The sequence below is a fragment of the Empidonax traillii genome, unplaced genomic scaffold (genome assembly GCF_003031625.1).
Source record: "Empidonax traillii isolate 1590-97213 ecotype Southwest subspecies unplaced genomic scaffold, ASM303162v1 scaffold108:size1079785, whole genome shotgun sequence".
In the NCBI taxonomy this organism is placed as follows: domain Eukaryota; kingdom Metazoa; phylum Chordata; class Aves; order Passeriformes; family Tyrannidae; genus Empidonax; species Empidonax traillii.
This window is the reverse complement of record NW_020955301.1, coordinates 679,604-701,173: the sequence shown is the minus strand read 5'-3', so window position 1 is coordinate 701,173 and position 21,570 is coordinate 679,604. Positions and strand designations below refer to the sequence as shown.

The 21,570-nt window shown below is 39.5% G+C and overlaps 1 protein-coding gene across 2 annotated transcripts in view; it reads right to left on the bottom strand.

Moving 5' to 3' along the window:
- The window catches only part of LNPEP (leucyl and cystinyl aminopeptidase), a 58,727-nt gene extending 39,614 nt beyond the window's left edge, over positions 1-19,113 (bottom strand). For both annotated transcript variants that reach the window (XM_027882632.1, XM_027882631.1), the window contains exon 1: positions 19,009-19,113. Coding sequence is in view for 1 of the 2 variants with exons in the window: in XM_027882631.1 (XP_027738432.1) it covers positions 19,009-19,027 (19 nt within the window). In the remaining variant the exon portion in view is untranslated. The remainder of the gene's footprint in view (positions 1-19,008) is intronic.
- Positions 19,114-21,570: the final 2,457 nt, after the last annotated feature.

Here is a 21,570-nt window from a genome sequence, read left to right as displayed (position 1 = left end):
ACCTTCCAGCCTGCGCATTGGATTTTTTAGGTGAGACACAGTGTGCGCGGAACTGAGCCCACCCTTTAATCCTGAGGTTCATCTGCCGGGGCCAAGCACGCTTGGACGGTGGCAGCGAGGTCCTCAGGATGTAGATGGATTGCCTTACAGGGCTAACGAGCTCCATCTGCCCGGGGAGTGTCCTAACCGGGAATTGAACCCAGGTCTCTGCGGTGACAGTACCACGTCCTTAACCACTAGACCACCAGGGTCTCCCTGGCACAGATAGTAAGTGCAGAATATATGATTCCTAATATATGAATGAGCTTGCTACCAGGATGGTAAAGTGAGTTTGGGGAAACCATGCCACTGCACACAAATATTGCCCCACACAGTCTAAAACCAAAAGACCAAAGATTCCACTGTTCCTTAAGAACTGGAAAATCACTTTTACACCCTTAAGGTTTAGCAAACAGCATAAAACTCTTTGTTTCCAGGACTCCAGGGAATGATCTGAACCACTTATAAGTATTTGCAAATACACTGGGTATGACAGGTAAGCACAATTCAAGCAGAGAGCTGTATGCTTTTATGTATGTATGAGTCACCTATAAAAATAGTAAGACTGGTTAGAGTACATGGAACCTGATCTACCCTCTTTTATTGGTCTTTGGGACTAGTAGGAAAGGAAAGGAATGTGATAGTGAAGGCTAAAGCAGGTCACTGATACACAGCCACGGATACAAAACTGTCAAATGCTACTTACTGCTCTTTAAGTTACTTAATCCTTGTCAGCAACTACATTATGTCACATATTTTATGGGAAAAGCCCATGAAGGAATTCTGCAGAAATAATGACACATGTAAAGTCACTGCACTGCCTCATATCAAAAGCACTATATTCAGTATAACCATGTTTCCAGAAAATAGAAGAAAAAACAAAGATTGAAAATTAGATATTAAAATAATCCTTTAATTAAAATTTATGTTTTGCTTAGTGAAATAAAAGTTTCTCATTGTATCTTAAAAAAAAAAAAAAAAAAAAAGGAAGCACTTCATAAATTAAAAAGAACGTATTATAGCCATGAAAAAGGTATATAAAATTTTTCTGCTATACTTGCACTGTCTTTAAGAGGTAACAGGATCTGTGCAGTTGACATGCAGAAATGCCACTAGAAATTTTGCAAAAGTTGTAAGTTGTACCTGCTATAGAATCTGTTCTTTTAGGGAAAAGATAAACATGTCACTTATTCATCTCTATTTATGAGAGAGGAAACCAAAAATACATTACTTAGGTTAACACAGTGAAACTTCTCACACATACCTCGTGTCATCAGTCCTGCCAAGCTAGTGACCAGAACAAGATGAAATATGAGAGCCAATTAAAACCAGATGTACTTGCATTGTACAGTTTGAATGAAAGAAGGAAGAAAACAAGCCATAGGAAAACAGTGTAAGGAATATTCAGCAAGTTTTCAGAAATGTTAAGGGTTTGTTAAGATTAAATCAACATATAAACAGATATTAGTTTCTATATAAATTTAAAATCAGCTAACATTTTAAATGCACAAGCTACTAGAAAAAAATAGCCCTCAAACACGGCAGGAGAGGAAAGCTTGACTTGATTGTAGAAACAAAACTCTGATTTTTGACATTAAAGATTCATCTAAAATGTGTGTAAAGACATTTGAGACATTAAGGATTTAGAAACACACTAAGGGATTACACTTTTTCTCCTGAACTGTCTGTCCCCAAATCTGTATCTTCAACCTTAAAAAAACAAAGGTAAACAAAGAAAAATGTTTAAAACTCAAAAACTCTCTCAACTATCCTGACCAAAATTTCAGAAGTGTTACTATGGAAAAAAAACACAGCATGTGGTTTTCAATCACCCTTTTTCTAAGCTTGGATTTTTTCAATCTGGCATAAATTCCGCATTTAGTTAATCAAAGCAATAAATCTATTCATTTATGATGAGTTACTTAGTAAAAATATAATTTAGGAGACTGTAAAAATTAGAACTATATACCCCACTTCCGCTCCACTAATGATAGTTTACCAATGCTTAACAGGAAACAGATCAATCTCCACAATTCCAAACTGTCAAATATTAACATTATTACAGAAGACAGAAGAGAACATTCACTCTTATTTGTGCACCCCATGCTGGATTCATCACTTGAGACTTGCTCCAAATCTTGACCTTATTCTCAGCCAAAACTATTCTCATCGTTTATTGTTTCTGCCTTGGCTGAGAGGAGAGGACAGAGACAGGCAGCCCAAAAGGGAGTGCCAAAACACAGATTCATTGTCACAGCTGCTGAAACTGGCACACAGAGGCATTTTGAAGAAAACTTTGATTCTAAATACTACACTGGAAATCCAAAAGATTCCTCACTAGAGGCTGCAATTAAAGTCATAATTCCAAACTACACCAGTTAGAGTTTTTATTACTGAAAATCAGGGTTTTTTAAATAAAAAAGTAGAGTTTAAGTCAACGGAAATAAGAATGTCCAGTAGCAAAGATAAATACAACTTGCTATGCATTTCTTTTTCCCAACAAATAAGTAACAAAATGGCCTTGACTTGTAAACAGGCTTAATTGACAACTGAAGATCTAAACTGGTAGCCTTTGAAAATGCACACTTAAAAAATGAGTTGTTAACGTTTTCTTACATATAAACTTCATATTTTTCTAAACCTAAAGATAAAATAAGGCTGAAAAGTTTAGTTGATGCTGTTTATGAACTGCATAATCTGATAAGATAGAATGGAGTTTCAAAAATGCAGCAGAGAGAGAAGCAACTCAACTGCCACTACATCCCACCCTACTTAACCACTTCAGCAAGTGAAATAAGACAAAAAAAGATTAAAAACTCAGAAATTACAACTTAGAAACTTTACATTATTTTATATCAATAGTTTAGTAGAAGATCAATAAATAAATACTTTAAGAATAAAACTGTTTTTCTTGGTCTCCCTTCCCTTTTTATTAAGGCATAATTCAAATGCATATCTATCAATTATGCCCTATTTATATGCTTGTATCATGAGATCTTTGGCACAGGATTTGAACACAGAGATGACTATCTCTCTACTAGGTGACATCTGATTTTTTCCCCACAAAATTCTCAAAGACTACAAATAATTAACACTGATTGATCCTTGGCTGTATATGCCAGTAACTGCTCAGTCTGCAAGTGCTTAAGAGCAAGAGAGCTCCTGCTATCAAAAGCCTTCTTTAAGCTCCTCATGAATGTTTGGATGCAGACTCAGAGCTGCTTTCTGAGTTACTGCAGTTTCAAAAGCTGATGATCACATCAGAAATAACCTCGGCTCTGTAATAAGGCTTATGATAGACTGCTTGCTTAGGCAAATCATTTTCACTTCACGATCTGAACAAAATTATACAAGAGACACTTGAGTCAACTGGCTAAAAGCAACTATACTGGTAATTAACCTTTAAATTGTAATTACCTGTTGATGCAGCATCAGCAGCTGTGAAAGGAAAGCCAACTTTTCTGAGCACTGAATATAAAAGTATGAAGTCTACATTTAAAGTCAGTTACAGCAAACAAATGCAGAAGTGTTTGTCATCTTAATGGCCAGTTTATGGCCAGTCCAAGAGAATGGCATGGAGCCTCTCAATCCACCTGTACTGAGTACATAGAAGCTTCATTACCTTCTGACACTTGAAAGGAGACCACCTCCAAAGTTATTCGTGAAGCAGAATTCCTTTCCAACTGTGCTGAATCAGAGAATTAAACAGCAGGAATAGAGTACTGACTGCAGCTATGCAATCCAGTTCTTACTGTCACGGAACACCAAAAGAATTGATGGTTGACCTAGATACTTCACGTGCAATTCTATTCTCAAAAAAAAGTGAAATAATATGAATTTGAAACTAAGCTCCACAACCCCTTTACATTATCTTAGCACTACCTTCTATTTATTTAACTTACTCACTACCTGAAGGAAAAAGTCTTCAGCATCCAACAAAAAAAAAGTGCAGTGGAAATCAAATACTCCGTAATGTCAGCAATGCAAAATACACTCTTCTGTAGTTTATTTGCTAGCAATATTCCAGGCTCAGCATGGAATTATTCCCAGAACTGCAGGTTCTACCTAACAGCCATTTTTTAAGGATTTAGATTTGCCATTTTTATCTACTGTTGATTGCTGCGGTCTAGTGCCTGAACTTTCCTGGACGAATTGTGTACACTACGATAGTCAAAATCAGTACACAATGGTTGCTGCAGTTAGAAACTGGGCCAAGAAAAAAGGCAGACATTTTACATATTTAGCAGAAAATAGTGTTAAGAACAGTCAGTAAGGCCTGTGCTTACAAACAGTTAAGAGAAGTGCTGTATGAATGGGTCCATCTGAGAGGTGTTTATTTTTGAAAGAGCATGATATTCATTCATTGCTTGCTAATAAGCTCTTCTGGATAGAAGACAGTGGTGAGCAAGCAGCATTCTATAAATCCGTGCTCAAGAGTATAAAACCTCAGAAAAAATTCTGATAGGTTTAAAAGAAGTTATTTCACTTGGTTTACAATATTCTCTTATCTGTCTGGGAATGAGATCCTTCTTCTAAATATTTTTGATCTTACTTTAACTGCACTTAAAATATAAATTGCTCCAAGGCAACCCTTGGCCTAAAGGTTTAAAATGGCCTGCAGGCTGGGCTGCAGTGAGAGTAGATCCCTTCAGTGACAGCTGTTGAGTCAGAAGTAGCACTTAAAGGTTTGAGCTAACTGAACACAAAGGCTTCTGGTGGTTAAACAGGCCTTGAAGTTGTAGAATAAGTACTACAGATTTATCTTTACAGAGGCGTCCACAGTCTGATTTCTGAAAACTGCCAGTGCAGACAACAGAAAAATAAAATAAAAAGGCTGTGATTAACAACAGCTTGTTTATGTTACCAGCTCTCTTAAAGACCTTTCTCCTCTTTTGTAAAACAGAGGTTTAAAAAAGAGATAAGGGTGTTAGGTGATAATTCAGCAATGACCTTTTCTGAGATTAATTATTTTGACTCTCAGCAGCCCAAGTGAAAATAACATCTCATTGGCACACTCCTCTATGCAGCAGACATTTTGACTCCCCTCAAAATTTCTTCCAAAACAGTAATTTTTTTGTCTTGTGTTTGTTGATCCTTCTTCCCTGTCCGACAAAGCCATTTTTCACCTTCATGATATGTGAATTCCAGTTAGGGCAAACCACAAATATACTCAGACAATTATTTGCTACTGACTTTTCCATTTCTCAGCTTTTGTTGCTGCTCAATTTAAAACTTGCATGAAAACACCCTGGGCTTGTTCACAAAGATTTCTGTATTTATCAGTTCAAATTCATCCCATATGGGTAAAGAGTGGGTTGTTTAAAAGAAAAAAGAAACAAGCAAACAGAAGTCTGAAATTAGTTTGCTGCCGAAAAACAAAAGCCACAATTTAGAGGCTTGACAGGCAATTTTGTCATTTGCACGCCCATACCTGCTTCTTAGAGAGTCTGAGTTACTGCGTAGGCTTAGGGTCAAAACATCTAAACAAGTGTAACTTATAAATTCACTTAAGGTAATGAAAATTTCTCTGGAAAAAAAAAAATTGATGATCAGTAAGCAGTTTTTCTTAACAGGAATAAAAACAAAGGGTAACGTCTGTTCAGATTATGACCTCATCAACTCTCAGACTCACTGCTGTATGTACATGATGAAGGAACTCAAAGCAGTATATAGATTTAATGTTTTCTTCCAGAAATTAAATTCTTCCTTGATTAAATCTGGTTTGGGGTATTTCTTTTCCTTCTGCTCTATCAACTGGTAAATTAGTCTAAATTTAAGGGAGTTGAAATAATAGTAACAAATTTAGGGCCAAAATTCTGAGTTATTCAATGGTATGACAGTTCACATACTAACAAGATAAAGAATTCCCATTCTTTATATCAAATGTCAATTACACATTCTGGATGGGAAAAAAAAAAAAAGGAAACAACATCAAAACACAAACCCAAACCCCAACTAAGAAAGGAAGAAATTTTTCAAATTACTTTGTTTCTTTACAACTACCTAAAAGGAGGTTAGAGTGAGGTGAGGTTGGTCTCTTCTCCTAAGTAATAAAAAAAAAACAGTATAAGAAGAAATGGCCTCAAGTTGCATCAAGTGATTTAAACTGGATATTAGAAAATATTTCTTCACCGAAAGGGTTATCAAGCATTGGAACAGCTGCCCAGGAAAGTGGTGGAGTCGTCATCATCCTTAGAGGTGTTTAAAGGACATGTGGATGTGGCATTTAGGGACATGTTTTAGTGGTCGATTTGGTAGTGTTGGGTTAATGGTTAGACTCTATGATCTTAAAGGTCTTTTCCAACCTAAACGATTCTATAAATTAATTGCTTACTGTGAGAATTTCTAATATTAGTTATAATTTCTATAAATCTGACCTAATCAAGTGCATTGCTCAATTTGCAGACTTTCTCAAGTTATTTCCTGATGACACACTGTATTCCCTGCTGTTAAAATCGGTAGAGCATCACACAGTGAACATCATTGTGCCTACTCCATCTCCTAATTCACCACTTTCTCTAAAGGAAAGATACATCATCCTCTCACCACATCCTACCATTTCTTCCCAGACACCTGTGCTCAAGATAATGCAGACACTGTTCCGTTTTCCATCCTCCTCTTTGTTCTTTTCAGAATAACAGCTCTTGGACATCCTGCTGCTGCTACCCAGAAGATAAAATGATTAAAAATGTAAGCAAGCTCTTCCTATTTCTCCTCTGAGCACTGTATCCACTGATATACTGTAGGACTATATTCCTATTTCCAAGAGCAGTTAACACAGGAAGTAGTGTAGTTTCTTATTTCGGAGCCTGGGATGGTCACAAATTCTTAACTAGTTCTTTCCTTACTTTGGTTTCCAAGCAAAGATTTAGGAAGTCACTTAACTTCTATTTCCTCCCTCTCTAATTGCCACCTCTCCCTTCCCTGTCACTGCATGTCTTGTCTTGTCATAGCTTGAAAATAAACTCCTCAAAATTTTGACTGAAGCAATAAAAAAAAAAAAGTTAAAGTGGAAAAAAGTACTTCACTAGCAAATATTAATTTTAAAAATAGCTTTGCTGTTTTTCTAAAATACCACCCAATAGAAGTTATATCAGTTTTCTTAAATTTTGCCTACAGACAACTGATTTACAGCATAGTCAGTAAATAATTCGTGTTGCTTTTTTCATGCTTTCTGGGACGGAGAAATTCACTTGCAGAAAGAGCAGAAGGGTACTGGCACAAGCTCTTGATGATCACGTGCAAAGCCCCTGAGTATACTGGGAAAACTATCCAGAATCCTAACTAAAACCTCATGCTTTCACAGGTCAGGCAAGCAGTAATATTTTTGGTTCTGCCCTCCCTCCCCCAGAGGAAAGGAAGTGTAAGGGTGAACCTCAAGCAAGAAGTTGTATTTATTCAGAGTCTCCACGAAAGAAAATTACTCATCTGAAGTGATTTCTGGCCCTGACATTCACAGAAAAACTCTGTGCAGATAGGCTGCTTGCATGGATCCTAGAGAAGACAAGCATAACTCCTTATATTTCAGATATACTCAAATCTCTGAGTGCACACATTTTTGGGTAAAAAAGGGAAGAAACTGAAAATTTACTTATGAAATCTAATTTTTGAAAGATACTGTACTTTGCTAGTGCAACAGTATGTAAGTAAAACATAAGAGTAAAACAAGTAGAAACCTTAATATTTTCAAAACTCTTGCTGCACAATTGCATGTTGTAGAAGCTGTAATTTTGGTAACTGTATCAACACTTCAGTATTGCATTACACTATTTCTTCTTGTGGATAAGTGTCAATAGGCATACCATACATTAAAAATTACAGAATTCAAGAAAGCAGTAATTTTTTAAAAGGTTGGGTTTTAATTTTAAAAATCACAGGATCAGAGAATATGCTGAGTTAGAAGGGACTCACAAGAATCAAGTCCAGCTCTTAGCCCTGCACAGGACCATCCCCAAGAGTCACACCATGTGCCTCAGAATATCATCCAAACACCTCTTGAGCTCTGTCAGGCTTGGTGCTGTGACCACTGTCCTAGGAAGCCTGTTCGGTGCCCAGCCACCCTCTGGGGGAAGAGCCTTTTCCTAATATCCAACCTAAACCTCCCCTGACACAACTTCAGGTCATTCCCTCAGGTCCTGTCACTGGTCACCATAGAGAAGAGATGAGTGTGTGCCTGTCCTCTTGCCCTCACAAGGAAGTTGTAACTGCAATGAGCTCTCCCCCAAGTTTGCTCTTCTCCAGGCTGAACAGACCAAGTGCCCTCAGACACTCCTCACAGGCTTCCCCTCAAGGCCCTTCACCATCTTCATTGCCCTCCCTTGGGCACTCTCTAATAGCTCAGTATCTTTCCTATACTGCAGTGCCCAAACTGCACACAATATTCCAGGTGAGGCTGCCCCAGGGCAGAGCAGAGCGGGACAATCCCCTCCCTGGACCAGCTGGTGATGCTGTGCCTGATGCCCCCCAGGACAGGGTTGGCCCTCCTGGCTGCCAGGGCACTGCTGACTCACATTCAACCTGCCATCCACCAGGACACCCAGGGCCCTTTCTGTGGCGCTGCTTTCCAGCATCTCATTCCCCACTTTGTCTGTACATCCAGGGTTGCCCCATCCCAGGGGCAGAATCCAGCACATCCCTCTGTTGAACTTCATCTGGTTGGTGATTGCCCAGTCCTCAATTTGCTGACGTCTCTCTGCAGGGCCTCCCTGCCTGTGAGGGAGTCAGCAGCTCCTCACAGTTTTGTGTCATCTGCAAACGTGCTCAGTATCCCTTCCAGTCCTGTGTCCAAGTCATTTATGAAGATGTTGAAGAGCACAGGGCCCAACATGGAGCCCTGTGGAACCCAACCAGTGACAGGTCACCAGTCTGATGTCACCCATTCACTGTTACCCTCTGTGCTCAACCCATGAGCCAACTGATCACCCACCACACGGTGTGTTTATCCAGCTGTGGGCTGGACAGTTTGTCCAGAAGGACACTGTGAGAGACAGTATTGAAGGTTTTACTGAAATCCAAAAAGATTACATCGAATGGCTTCCCTTGATCAGCTGGGTGGGTCATCTTGTTATAAAAAGCATCAGGTTGGATAAGCAGGACTTTCCTCTCATGAAGCTGTGCTGGCTGTGACCAATGACTGCATTGTCTTTCAGGTGTTTTTCAACATGCCCCAGAATAATCTTCTCCATAACTTTAAAGTGAGACTGACAGGCCTGTGGTTTCTGGGGTCCTCCTTCTTGTCCTTCTTGAAAATCGGGACAATATTTGCCAGCTTCCAGTCAGCTGAGACCTCTCTGGATTCACAAGACCACTCAAAAATCATTGAGAGAGTTTTTGTGATTACATCAGCCAGCTCTCTGAGGATTCTGGGATGAATCCCATTAGGCCCTATAGATTTGTAGGGATCCAGCTGCAACAGCAGATCCCACAGAATGTCAGGGTTGACTGGGAGTTGAACACTCCTGCAGTCATGGTCACTCCAGTTAAGCTCTGGCTGCATGAATTTTCTCCCTACAGCAGCAAAGCAGCGTCTCTGAATTTGTCCCATGTCAGTTGACCTTGCTTCAACCGGGCACACACCTTCCTTTTTTGCCTTATTTCCAAGAGAAGATCCCTGTTCAGCCGAGCCAGCCTTCTGCCTCACCTGCTGGACTTCCAATATGTGGGAATTGCTGCTCCTGTGCCCTTGGGAGGTGATGTTTGAAAAATGACCAGCACTGATAGACCCCAGCACCTGCAAAAAAACGTTTTCCCAGAGGACCTTACTTACTAATTCCCTGAGCAGCCTGAAGTCTGCTCTTCTCATTTCCAGAGTTGAGGTTTTGCTGGCACTTTTCCTCCTCCTAAAAACAGAGATTTTAAACTCGATCACTTTGTGGTCGCTGTCCCAAGAGGCCACCAATATTCACTCCCAAGATCCACTCTGCTGACAAGCAGCAGATCAAGGAGGGTACCTTTCTGAGTCCACAAAATTGTCATCCAGGTTTTGTAGGGATCTTCTGGTCCAGGTTGTACCAGCTGTGTGATGTTCCCTGTTGATTTCTGGCAAGTTGAACTCTCCCACAAGGACAAGAGCAGTTGACCTGAAAGTGTCTCATAGTTGCTCGAAGAAGAATTTGTCGGCATCATCATCCTGGAGGTCTATGGCAGACTCCCACAATGGCATCTGCATCATTTGTGTGCTCCTTGATCCTTATCCAGAGGCTCTCAACTGTGCCTTTGCCAACTGTGAGCTCCATCATCCTGACCTTTCTATTACACACAGTGCCACCCCTCTGCCTCTTCTGCCCTGCCTGTCCCTCATGAAAAGAGCCTGTAACCACCCAACAGGGCACCCCAGTCACAGGACTCATCCCACCAGGCTTCATTTGTGTCAATGATGCCAAGTCTCTGGGACTGGGCCAAAGCTTGGAGCTCCTCTTGCAAGGTTTGCTCCTCATGCTGCGGACATTGGTCTAGAAGCATTTCAGGCGTGGTACATTGTAGCCAACACTTCATGAACCAGGTTGAGGGATCCCAGGAGTGCTGGTTTCTTCAAGTTTTGGCACACCATCCCATCGCTCATCACTGGTAAGCCTAATTTCTTTTCAGCATGCACTGAAAAAAGGTACTTGTTTGTGATTATTATTCCTTGTCATATCAGTTTTGTTCCTCCTTCTATAATGTGAATTACTTCCTGCACTGCTATACTTTGGGCTCTTGCCAACTCATTCATAAAAAACCGTTGTGTTTAGAGACAATGGAGAAAAGCTTATCTTGTCTTTTCCAGCATGCTTGCTCAGCAAACAAAGTGTATATCCACAAACATATTAGTTATGCTCAGATTCTGACTAAAGGTTTCCTTCTTCTCTAATGTGACTCCCTAATAGTTCCATGCATTCTAAATTCCTTCAGAGTAGGAAAATAATCTAATTCTCTATACAAAAATTATTTGCTGTTACTAAAGCAGGAGAGTACACAATGTCATTCGTGTAATTTCAAATTAGCATCTATCTACAGTAAGAAAACATGCAGTTATAACCTTCACTCAGATGACAAACAAGGACACAACTAGCCCTTGGAATTTCAGGGAAATCAGTGAGTCCTGCTGGAAAGCACTCTGCACTCATTTCACCATGGTTTCACCTATGACCTTGAGCTTATGCTTTGCTTATGTGTACTCAGTTTTTGCTTTCCCTATTAAATTGTCTTTATCTCAGCCCACAGGTTTTCTATTTTTACCTTTCTGATTCCCTCTCTCACCCTGCTGGGTCAGAGTAAGCGAGAGACTGCACAGGGTTTAGCTGCCTGTCAGGTTTTACCCTCAAGGAGGAAGTTTAAACATAATTTTTACTTACTCATATAGTCAGTGCATAAGGGTAATATATAGCCACTTACATGAAAGCACAAATATTTGAATTTAGAAATAAAAACTTTCATGCTTGTAGTTATTTTAAATGTGTTAAATCTCACTTCTAGAATCTTTGCAGAAGAAAAATGTTTCTAAAGAAAACATAAGTTGGGCTGCTAGAAGATAGATGTCACCACTTTCTCTCTAAAAGTATTTAATTCAGAGGGAAAAAAGGATATAATTGAATATAAAAAAAAACCCCAAGAAATATTAGGTAGTATGAAGTATTGCTATGAAAATCTAAATCTTCCATGTGACTTGCCTGCTTTTTAGAGACAGAACTGAAGCAAAAGATAGGCTAACATCATGTCCTTAATTCCCGGGATGCTGCAAGATTACATACACACATTTTTAATAGATCAAAACCAGACATGTATGTTTATATACTTTTCTGCACTGAATGCAATCATTTAAACAGAAACAGAAACATGAAAGCCACTTATGCTTCCTGTGGATAAAGAGCCTAAACCAACATTTTCTAGTCCTTCTAATATTATCTAGGTACCAGAAAAAAAAACAAAAAAACAAACAAAAAAAAGGCACGCACTGACTCCAGCTACAGAAAACAGGGTCTTTTTGGTTTTTGTAGTCAACATCTACATGCAAACAGTTTTCATGACTCTGTTCAATTTTAATACAAGCTCTTATCAAAAGACAGGCAGTACATACAGTCTGCTCTAGACTAGAAGTACATCCTAGTGACAAATGCCACTTTGTAAGGGTTTGATTTCAAGAGACAAATAAGGCTAAGACAAATTGTAACCTAACTGGTAGAGGTTTACAAGAATCTGTATAGTTAAGCACACACCATGGTTTTCACAATTAAGTCACACGGTATGGACCAAAAGCATACTAAGTGGATTCTGATTAGGAAAAAAAAAAAAAAAAAACAAACCCTTTTTTCCGTCAAAAAAAGACATTTAATTATAGAACACAGGTTTTTAGTTTCCTGTGTTCAATCTTACCAAGGGTATGCTTTGCAATTAAAATCCTATAAAATGTTTAACCACAGGGGTCTAATGAAAAGGCCTTGAGCCATGGAGACATGCAGGAAGTTGTCCCTCGAATTTCTTGAACTACTGAACTCCCACATTCAGAACTGCTGACTATCCTCTTCAAAACATCTATCCATCAGTTTCACAGCTGATAAATACCAGGTTCCTCACAGCTGAAAATACAAAACATTTCTCTACCGGTGTCCAGTCATTCTAACAAAAAAAATTTTCGAGAGCTTTGTGAAACATCTAACAGACTGTCAGGTATGAAACCTGACAGACTGCATACAACTCGATGAGTGCTTAGTCTTTCCTTTTTCATTTTAAGCAATAAATTCATAGAATCATACCTTCTTGTCCTGAAAGCCTCTGCTTCATAACTGGTATTTCGTCTCACAAAAGCAACCAAGTCTAAAGCTTATTGCCTATAACTTGCAACACTGTAAATGTTATACCCTCTTAACAGAGCAACAGTACATCTACCTAAAGTTTTGTCAGTCTCATGATATAACAAGACAAAGGATACTGACAGAGATAGAAGCAGTAGCATGTGTGAGTGGTAGCTCAAGAAATACTGAGATCTAAACTAACCAGGTATTATATATTAGCTTTGAAATGATCTTAATTACAACCACCACCATAAGGGTGTGGTCATCTCAGATACCAGACACTTTTCAAAAGGTCCCCTGCACCACAAACCATTCTATGATTCACACTTAATGAATATTCACTTGTGCCAAAAGAGACACCAAGGCCTCTTCTAATATCTCCATCAATGATAAAAAGCATAAATTTTGACAACTAAACTAACAGCTTATACATGCTATATTCACAGCCCCATTTTCTAAAAACCCACTCTTTTTTGTTCTCTTATAATGTTTTACAGCTCAGAAGTAACGAGGCCTCTAAAGTATACTGAAGTTTTTGGACTACCATTAATACCATCTGCTGTTTCCAGAAACTTAGTTTTCAAGCACGAAATAGAGTTAGAAGTGGTTCTATTGATGTGTTAACAATTCATTGTTACTGCAGAAGAAATTATCAGTTTTTATACAAAAAGAAAGCCTTAAAAAAAAGAGCAGTATTAGGCCCTAAAGGAATAGGTGAATCAGGCACATTCTTAGTTTTGAACACAACTGGTTCTCCATAAAAGTCAACAGCACTGGTGGAAGAACTGTTACACATGAACTCCAGTGTCTACAGAATCTATTCCTTCAATGTCAGATTGTCTACAACCAAATAAAAGTTCTCTGCACTCAGCCATGCTTACTGAAGTCCAGTGAAACAGACTCCTCCAAACATCTCCGTGGGAGCTCTGAAGGGAAGGAAAAAAAAAATAATCCCCAAATCAAAATCCACTGTATTTCCACATGAACAAACAAATGACCAAAAGTGTCAAAGCATATGTCAATGGAATCAGGATTCCACTTTTTCACTCTTCACTACATGTAGTAAAGAGGACTATTGGTGCACTAGACTACTACACATCGTGAACAATCCGAGAGAAGAACTGGGCTCTGAGGTCTTCCTTGACCATCTATTGTAAGACAACACGTGATGCAATAAATCATCAGCTGTGCCCTAGGGATGCAAACTGGGCAGAACCCAAACCACTTTATTACCCTGAAATTCCTGTCTCTTTAACCAATTGGATGAGACTCCCACAGATGTTCCCTGTCCTCCTTCCTCCAAATTTCCTTCGAAAGTACCCATCTGTCCTCCTCGTTTCTTTCTGGCAAGAAGGCACACAATCTTTTTGTGATTAGTAGAATTTTAGGTTAGTATATTCCACTATTTAAAGTAGTATCATAAATAGTCAAAACACAACTATTAGAAGGTACGTATGTACTCCTTAAAACATTTACAGGCAACTAAAACCCAGATCACACAAAATCCTGGTGTATTTTAAAAGTTAATTTGATGTTATTTTTAAGTTACTGCTGGACAGAAGTTTAAGCAGCATAGAAAAAGGAATAATATTGCTTTCACTCATAAAGACATCTTAATGTTTTTGCTCTTCTATGCAATCTTTACTTTTGTACTTAATGAAAAAAAATATTGTTCTGCCGATCTGGAAATTCACTGAATTCTTTTCATTCAAATCACTGAATAAAGGAAGAAAAGCTTTTTTGTCTGAATTCATCACTACTGAAATCAGAGGATGCATTAAATAAAGATAAATTCAATTTCTTATGTAATTATTAAACCAACGCCCATCAAATATACAAGTGGAATACTAATTCCTCAGTGGAAAAATACTAACAAACAATCTATGGTGAACACCTATACTCTGATCTTCAGACACTGTTTTAAGTTACTGAATTCTCTTTTGAACACCCATTGCTAGACAGAGAACTCACAGAAATGCAGTAAAAGCAAATACATACCCAACACACTGAGAAAACAGGTTTCTGTTTAGCTGAGCTGTCACAGGAACACAAGTGCAGGAACCATAACATGGCTTTGTGGAAAATACCATCCAGCAACATGCACTTGAACAATATAAAACTTACATGTGGGAACAGATGAAACCAGCAGTTTTTTCTGTCAGTAATATTTGATGGGATACGCAAAATAGGGGGGGGGGGGGGGGGGAAGAAAAAAGGACATTGAGAACAGACCTCTTAGATTTTTTTATCTACCATCTTACCAAAAAAAAGATTGCTCAGTCTGTTGTTCAGGACTGAATAAAAACCAGCAATCCTTCTGCTCCATGACACAGGAGTATACAATAATGGCAGTCAAGGTTTTGCCTGGTGTACCCAACAGACTTAGGCTATGCACACAGAATATACTCCTGCAATCTCCAATACATTTACATACCGAACAAAACTAACACAAAGAAAGAAAACATTTTGGAATTGACAGGAACCAGCTAACCTGATTTATTTCTACTTAAAAAAAAACCCAGACAACCAAACAAAAACCCCTACTTCTTTCCATGAGAGTCTTTTTTTTTTTATTTTGTTCATCAGTTCAGTCATGTAATTAATATCAAAGATTCCATTTGTTGTGTATAAAAAGGATAAAAATAAATCAGGGATGTCAGGGAACATGAATGTTATTTGTATTTCAGCAAATCATCAAAAGTTATCCCTTCTGCAGCTGCATTTCATGCATATCACCTAAGTGAGGAACATGTAATAGCTCACTTCTACCTTTTACTTTCATCTCAAATGGATAAGTTCCATGTTTAATGCATTAAAAAGGAGATGATGAAATGATCTTTCAGAAACACATGCAGTCTACAAAAAGGCAAAAGACTTGCAAAATAATTTGTGATAAGGTCCAAAATAGAGACATCCCAAGTGACATGACATACTCCCCTTATTTCATCTTTTTAGTTTGCTTTGGTTTTTTGCTTGTTTCTTTTTATTATAGTGAAACGGTTGAAGTAAAAAATGACTAGCCAAAATTAACACTGATCATGAATTTGCTGTTTCCAATACAGAGAAATTTGAGATCATACAACTTAGGGGAAAAAAAAGGATATGCAACAATAAGGAATACTTACATGCACTTTTAATTAAACTTTGGTTATTCATTTCTTGGAAAAGATCTCAAATTAAGAATATTTGTGTAAAATAGAGGAATTCCTCAGAAAAAAATAAAAATCTTACTAGTACCATTTCTAAAACATTTACTAATTTATAGCATCCATATCATTTCAGGGGAAGTTCAAACTGGGTATTAGGAGAAGGTTCTTCATTGATAGGGTGACTGGTCACTAGAACAGAGAATTAGTTACAGCACCAAAGCTGACAGAGATCAAAGGAAGTTTAGATGAGATTCTTAGTCATATGGTTTAGTTTTAGGTAGTCCCATGAGGAGCAGGGAGTCGGACTCTAGGATCCTTATAGGTCCCTTCCAACTCGAGATATTTTATGATTAACTCAGTTATTCCAGGCCCTAAAAATAAATCCTCAATTGACTGTTATTCCAGAGCTACAGACCTCACATATTATCTTCAACTGAATTCCAAGGCAGTAGGGAAGGCATAGCCGAGATCTCTCCAAAGGGGACCAAAACCCCAGTACAGGGGTGAAATCAAAAAAGAAATCTTAAGTATTTTTAATTAGGGTATCTGAAGACTTCCACTGGAGAAACTAGTAAAACAATATAGAGTTCAGCACACCTAGTAGCATTTCAAGGAAAGGACAAGGGTTTCTTTGACTTTCAAAATGCATTATGGGTGTGGTTTTTCTTATATTTAAGGAAAAGAGAAAAAACCAAACAAAACAAAACACAAAACCAAATACTGAAGTAGAAAACCAGTGATCTTCCATATCCACTTTAGAGCATCTGCTGCCTTAAAAAGACTATTTAAATATATGTATCCATTCTGATACAGCTCTACATCAATAAAATAAAACAAGAAATTGTCTTATTGCCAGTTTTACAGAGGGCATCACAGTTCTCTACTGATCTGAAACGTTTCTGGAAAATCTTAAGATCCAGTCTGTTCCCTCTGTTTTACAAAGGTAAAAGCCCTAAAGAACACAGACACCTACAGAGATAATATTGTAAGATACTGTAAGATAGACATCTTTTCCTCTGAATTTACGCAGTACTTTACAAAGGAAATCAACATCCAGACTCAAAAACAGAACTCATTACTATAGTATAAGATAAAACAAACACCTTTTCAGTTTATTTGAAAGACTTGATGACCACAAGAGCTTCCAGACCACCAACCACAAAAATAAAAATTCAAAAAGCCAATAATGTAAGCAACCTCTTCATATTTTAGCAGCTGCTACTGAGTACCAAACATGCCTCAAGATCATCAGAAATAAGGAACAACATCTCTATTCTAATATTTGCATAATCTCTGTAGTGTCCATTCTAGCAGTGCCAGCTTTCACAAGAAATTTATTGACTTGACCAGCTTCAACTCCAAATTTTCTTTCAAACAGTCTCACCATCATCTCCAAGCTTTTCACTTCAGGGAACACAATTAGGAAGCTCTGTCCATGAACATTGCTTCTCAGTACCTTTAAGCTGCATGCTCATACCCACAAGGCCATTTCTTCCAGTTGCGTGGAGCTGAATTTTTTTAATGTTTTCTTGCACAATGCAGTAAGAGTATTATAGACTTCTAAAGCAACATGATGGCTGTCTCATCTAAAGAGAACAGACTTAGCAAGATGATTTAAAAAAAAAATTCTCCCCCAAACTGCATTACTATTAAACACAAGGTTTTTTTACCACACAAATAGGAATGCAGATTACAACCCTGTGACTGAAATAAGCTGTAGTTGAAAGATCTCTTACTAAGGCCAGGATTAACTACAGAACCAAAGCATCAACTATTTGTACAAACTGTAATTTTAACATAAGGAGAAAAAAAAAAAAAGGAGGGAAAAGGTCTGTCTCGCTAGTTAAGCCACCAAAATATGCCCAAAGCTCATAATCTTTAGATTTTTAACAGCAGCATCAAATTATATAGGGAATTTTTAGTGCAACTGAGAAAAGGAAATCACAAGGCAATGATAATAAATTTTCAGAATCACAGAATGGCTTGGGTAGGAAGGGACCTTAGAGATCATCTAGTTCCAACTCACTTGCCATGACACAGAAAATTTACTTTTTACTGCATGGATTTTTTTATACTCTGACTTGTCAGGCCTCTGAGGAGCTAAAATATAATGCAGCAAACTCTGCCTGGTGTTTCAGCAATGATTATCCAATACGCAAGTTACTTAACAGACCCCACCTGTAACAAAAGTGTTGTGTTTTCAACAGGAAGGCTGTTGTTTTACCCAGTGTCTAGTCCTAATTCCATATTTGGCCATGGTCTTGAATCTAACCAAACACACTTTCGTTTCAGTTTGATCTGAGAGCTTCATTTCCTCCTCCTCCGTCCTGGGCGGCTAGAATGAGTTACTGTCAGTCGAGGCAGCAGCAACACGGACTTCGCATGGTTTCATTTGAGTCTCGGGCACGGGATGCACGCACACTGGTGTATCACGATGTCAACAAACGCTCCCGTGCGCTCATCTCAGCGCATATGCAACCACGTCGGCATTTCAAGCGCTCCCGTCAGCGCACGGGCAGCTCTGAAAGCCTCCCGGCTTTCACGAGCACCCCGAAACATCATTTCACACACCCCAGATACTTCTGCATTCTTATTTCCCCTTTCGCTGGGTGGGAGGAAACGCTCTGGCGAGAGTGCCCCGATCAGGAAAACGCCATGAACGGCGAGCGTGGCTCCTCCTTCCCATCAGTCACGATGGCTTTGGCACTCCAGACGCCTGTAAGGCTCTTTTCCCCGGTGCAAGGCACGGCGAGCGCACACCTTGGTGCAGAAGTCGCCCCGGCCCCCTCGGTGTCGGTAAGACCACGGCCGGGCACAGAGAAGCGCAACAGCGCCGAGAAAGAGAAAAGAGAGAGCGCCTCCCCTCACCTCTCCCGCTACAGGCACCTACGCCTAATTAACCAAAACTAAACCTGACCCGAGGCAATTTTCAAGCCGCGGACCGTGGGGGCAGCACGACTAAGAAGCCTCTCCCGTTGCTCCTGGACGCGCCTCCACAGGGAGGCCCCGCGGCCCCGCTCGGGGCTCCGCCGGCCGCCCGGGTTACTCACCGCTGGGAAAGGGCTCCATCTTCCTCCCCGGAGTCCGCTCTCAGCCCCGGCGAGGCGGGCAGGGACGCGGAGCCGCCGCGGCGGGCGCTCACTCCTCCTCCTCCTCCTCCTCCTCCTGCCGCCGCCGCATGCTCGCAGGGCGGGCACAGTGCCTGCCCTCCGCCAGCACCGCCCCGCCCGCCCTGCTCGGGAGAGGGAGCTGGGCCCGACGGCCTCACGGCGGGGCCTCCGCACTCACTTCCTCCTCGGCCCCCTCGCCGCACCCCCCTCCCTCCTCTTCCCGCAGGGACTCGCTCCTGGCCGGCGCTGCGGGCGGGCGAGGGAGGGAGCGGGAGCCGAGCGCTGCGGCACCCGGCTGCGGAGGGGCCTCGGTGCCGCTCCGCCTGCATCTCGCAATTTGATTTTTTTTTTATATATAAAAATAAAATTAAAAAATAAAATTTCCATATTGTCGGGCGCTGTTTTTCCCCCGTGCAAAGGCGCAAGAATCGAAAGGCACGACGGACTGTGTGAAATACGTGTCAAATGAGGGTAAAGAGAAAAGGTTGGATGGAGCGTTTTCCAGGAACCAAACGCAAGGGATTAACACATACAAAAGCGGACTTGGTTTTTGTGAAAGAAAACCGTACATCGTGCGTGTCACTGTGAGATACGAAAGTACTGAAACATCTTTAGAAGAGGCTGCTGTGGAAAAAGTAGAGAAATGGAAACATCTTCAAGAACACATTCAAGAACTAACAAATGCAATAAATACTGTGTTTATGGGTGTCCCCCTTGACACACGTGGGAAGTAGTGTCATGGCAGTTATGAATCTTTCAAGGCTCCGCACCTCTCCAGCTCAAGGCAAGAGAGAACTGCCCATGTCCTGGCTTCCAGGGCAGTTTTTACTTCTACTACACTTTACATGTTTGCTGTAAAGCACATTATACTGTGTAATTTTAAACTATGTAATATTTAATAACTATATAGTACCTTGTATTACTGTACTTATCGTAATAGGTATTAATATCTATAATAAAGTATTGATAGGTGACAATAACACCTGCTGCCACCCCCTACCTTCCCAGAGGAATCAGGAGGAGCGCCAAAAGCTTGTGAATATGGGCAAACACCAATAAAGAGCTGTAAGATCAGGGTGAACATCATGAACATAAAGGCACTGCAATCCAGTTGACATGGAGGACGGATTGTAGGGAAGAGTTGACAAAGGAATCATTGCATGATGTGTCACATACCATCCCTTTGGAACAAAGTTCTACCAATTTTGACCGAGGTGGACGGGCCACCTATAGTTAACATGGAAAAGGAACATATATAAATTATACACATTTGATAAATAGCTTCATTACCTGCCCCACTCCTCCCAACCACTGTGCTTCTGCTATCGCATGATGTACTGAATGGCTTTTTTTCTTCTTTAATACAGGAGATTTTTTACCACTGATTTTTGGGAAAGGAGAAAATGGGAATTGATTAATCCCAAAGAACACAAAATCTAATTGCCCCGTATTTATTCAAACAATATTAAAAAATCTTAAGCTTAATTGTCCTTTGGGTGAGAGAGGAGACGAGGCCCAGAGGTTCCAAGAGCCCAAGCCCTATTGCAGCAGAACAGTACCTGTTCTCACTGTTTCATAAACCTAGAAATGCACTTTTTCATGCCTGAGTGTGTTTCACAGACTTAGTTATAAGGACAACCCTATAGCACAAACTTAGTCAAAGTCATTTTTCACACTAGGTCCTTGGAGTTTAACACTGGCCCTAATGCTGGGAAAGGGACCTATATGAGTTTTAATGACCTTTTGCATATTCTTAGACACCCCTTAACATATCACAAGAGCCCATCCGAAAAAAGAAAAACTTATATCAGGTTATTAAATCAGCAAAGCATTTCTTTTATTAGGATGACATGTTCCAAGAGCTTTCTTTTCTAATCACTGCCCCTGTCTGGCCTATATTTAAATATATTAAAGAAATATTAATAACTATTTGGCTAACTCTGCAGCCCTGGGATCCTACACAGTGTTATGCAGAGGCTGCAGTGAGTTCCTAAAGTGGTTTTGAGCTCCTCATCACTTCTTTTCACCATTCTTCAATTTTGCTGATTTGCTAATTGGAAAATCCTTATTTAGCATGATGCATCTCTGAAGCAGAAAAGCTAAGATCATGCTCCACTACATGTGCAGCAATTTCCATATCCGGATTTTCATATTGACATCAAGTTTTAAGATAATGCAATAGGAATTATTCATACAGATAAATAGCTCATTTCACAGTAGCACCTATTTTCATCTCTCCAATAGCCAAAGAATAAGGGTTTTACTGTAGTTTTGTATAACATCATTTAAAAAAAAAAATTGAATGGTTCCGAAGCTCCATCTTTGCTCATGTTGGAAAAAAAGCTAGAGTTTCTACAGTATGATTTTTTTAAAAAGTATCTAAAACTTACAGATTCTTTTCACTACAAAACAGAGTTTTTAGTTATATTTTATAGTATGAGAAACTTATAAAAGTGAAGAATTTTAAATCTGTTCTTTTGTCCACATTTTAAGTCAACTATT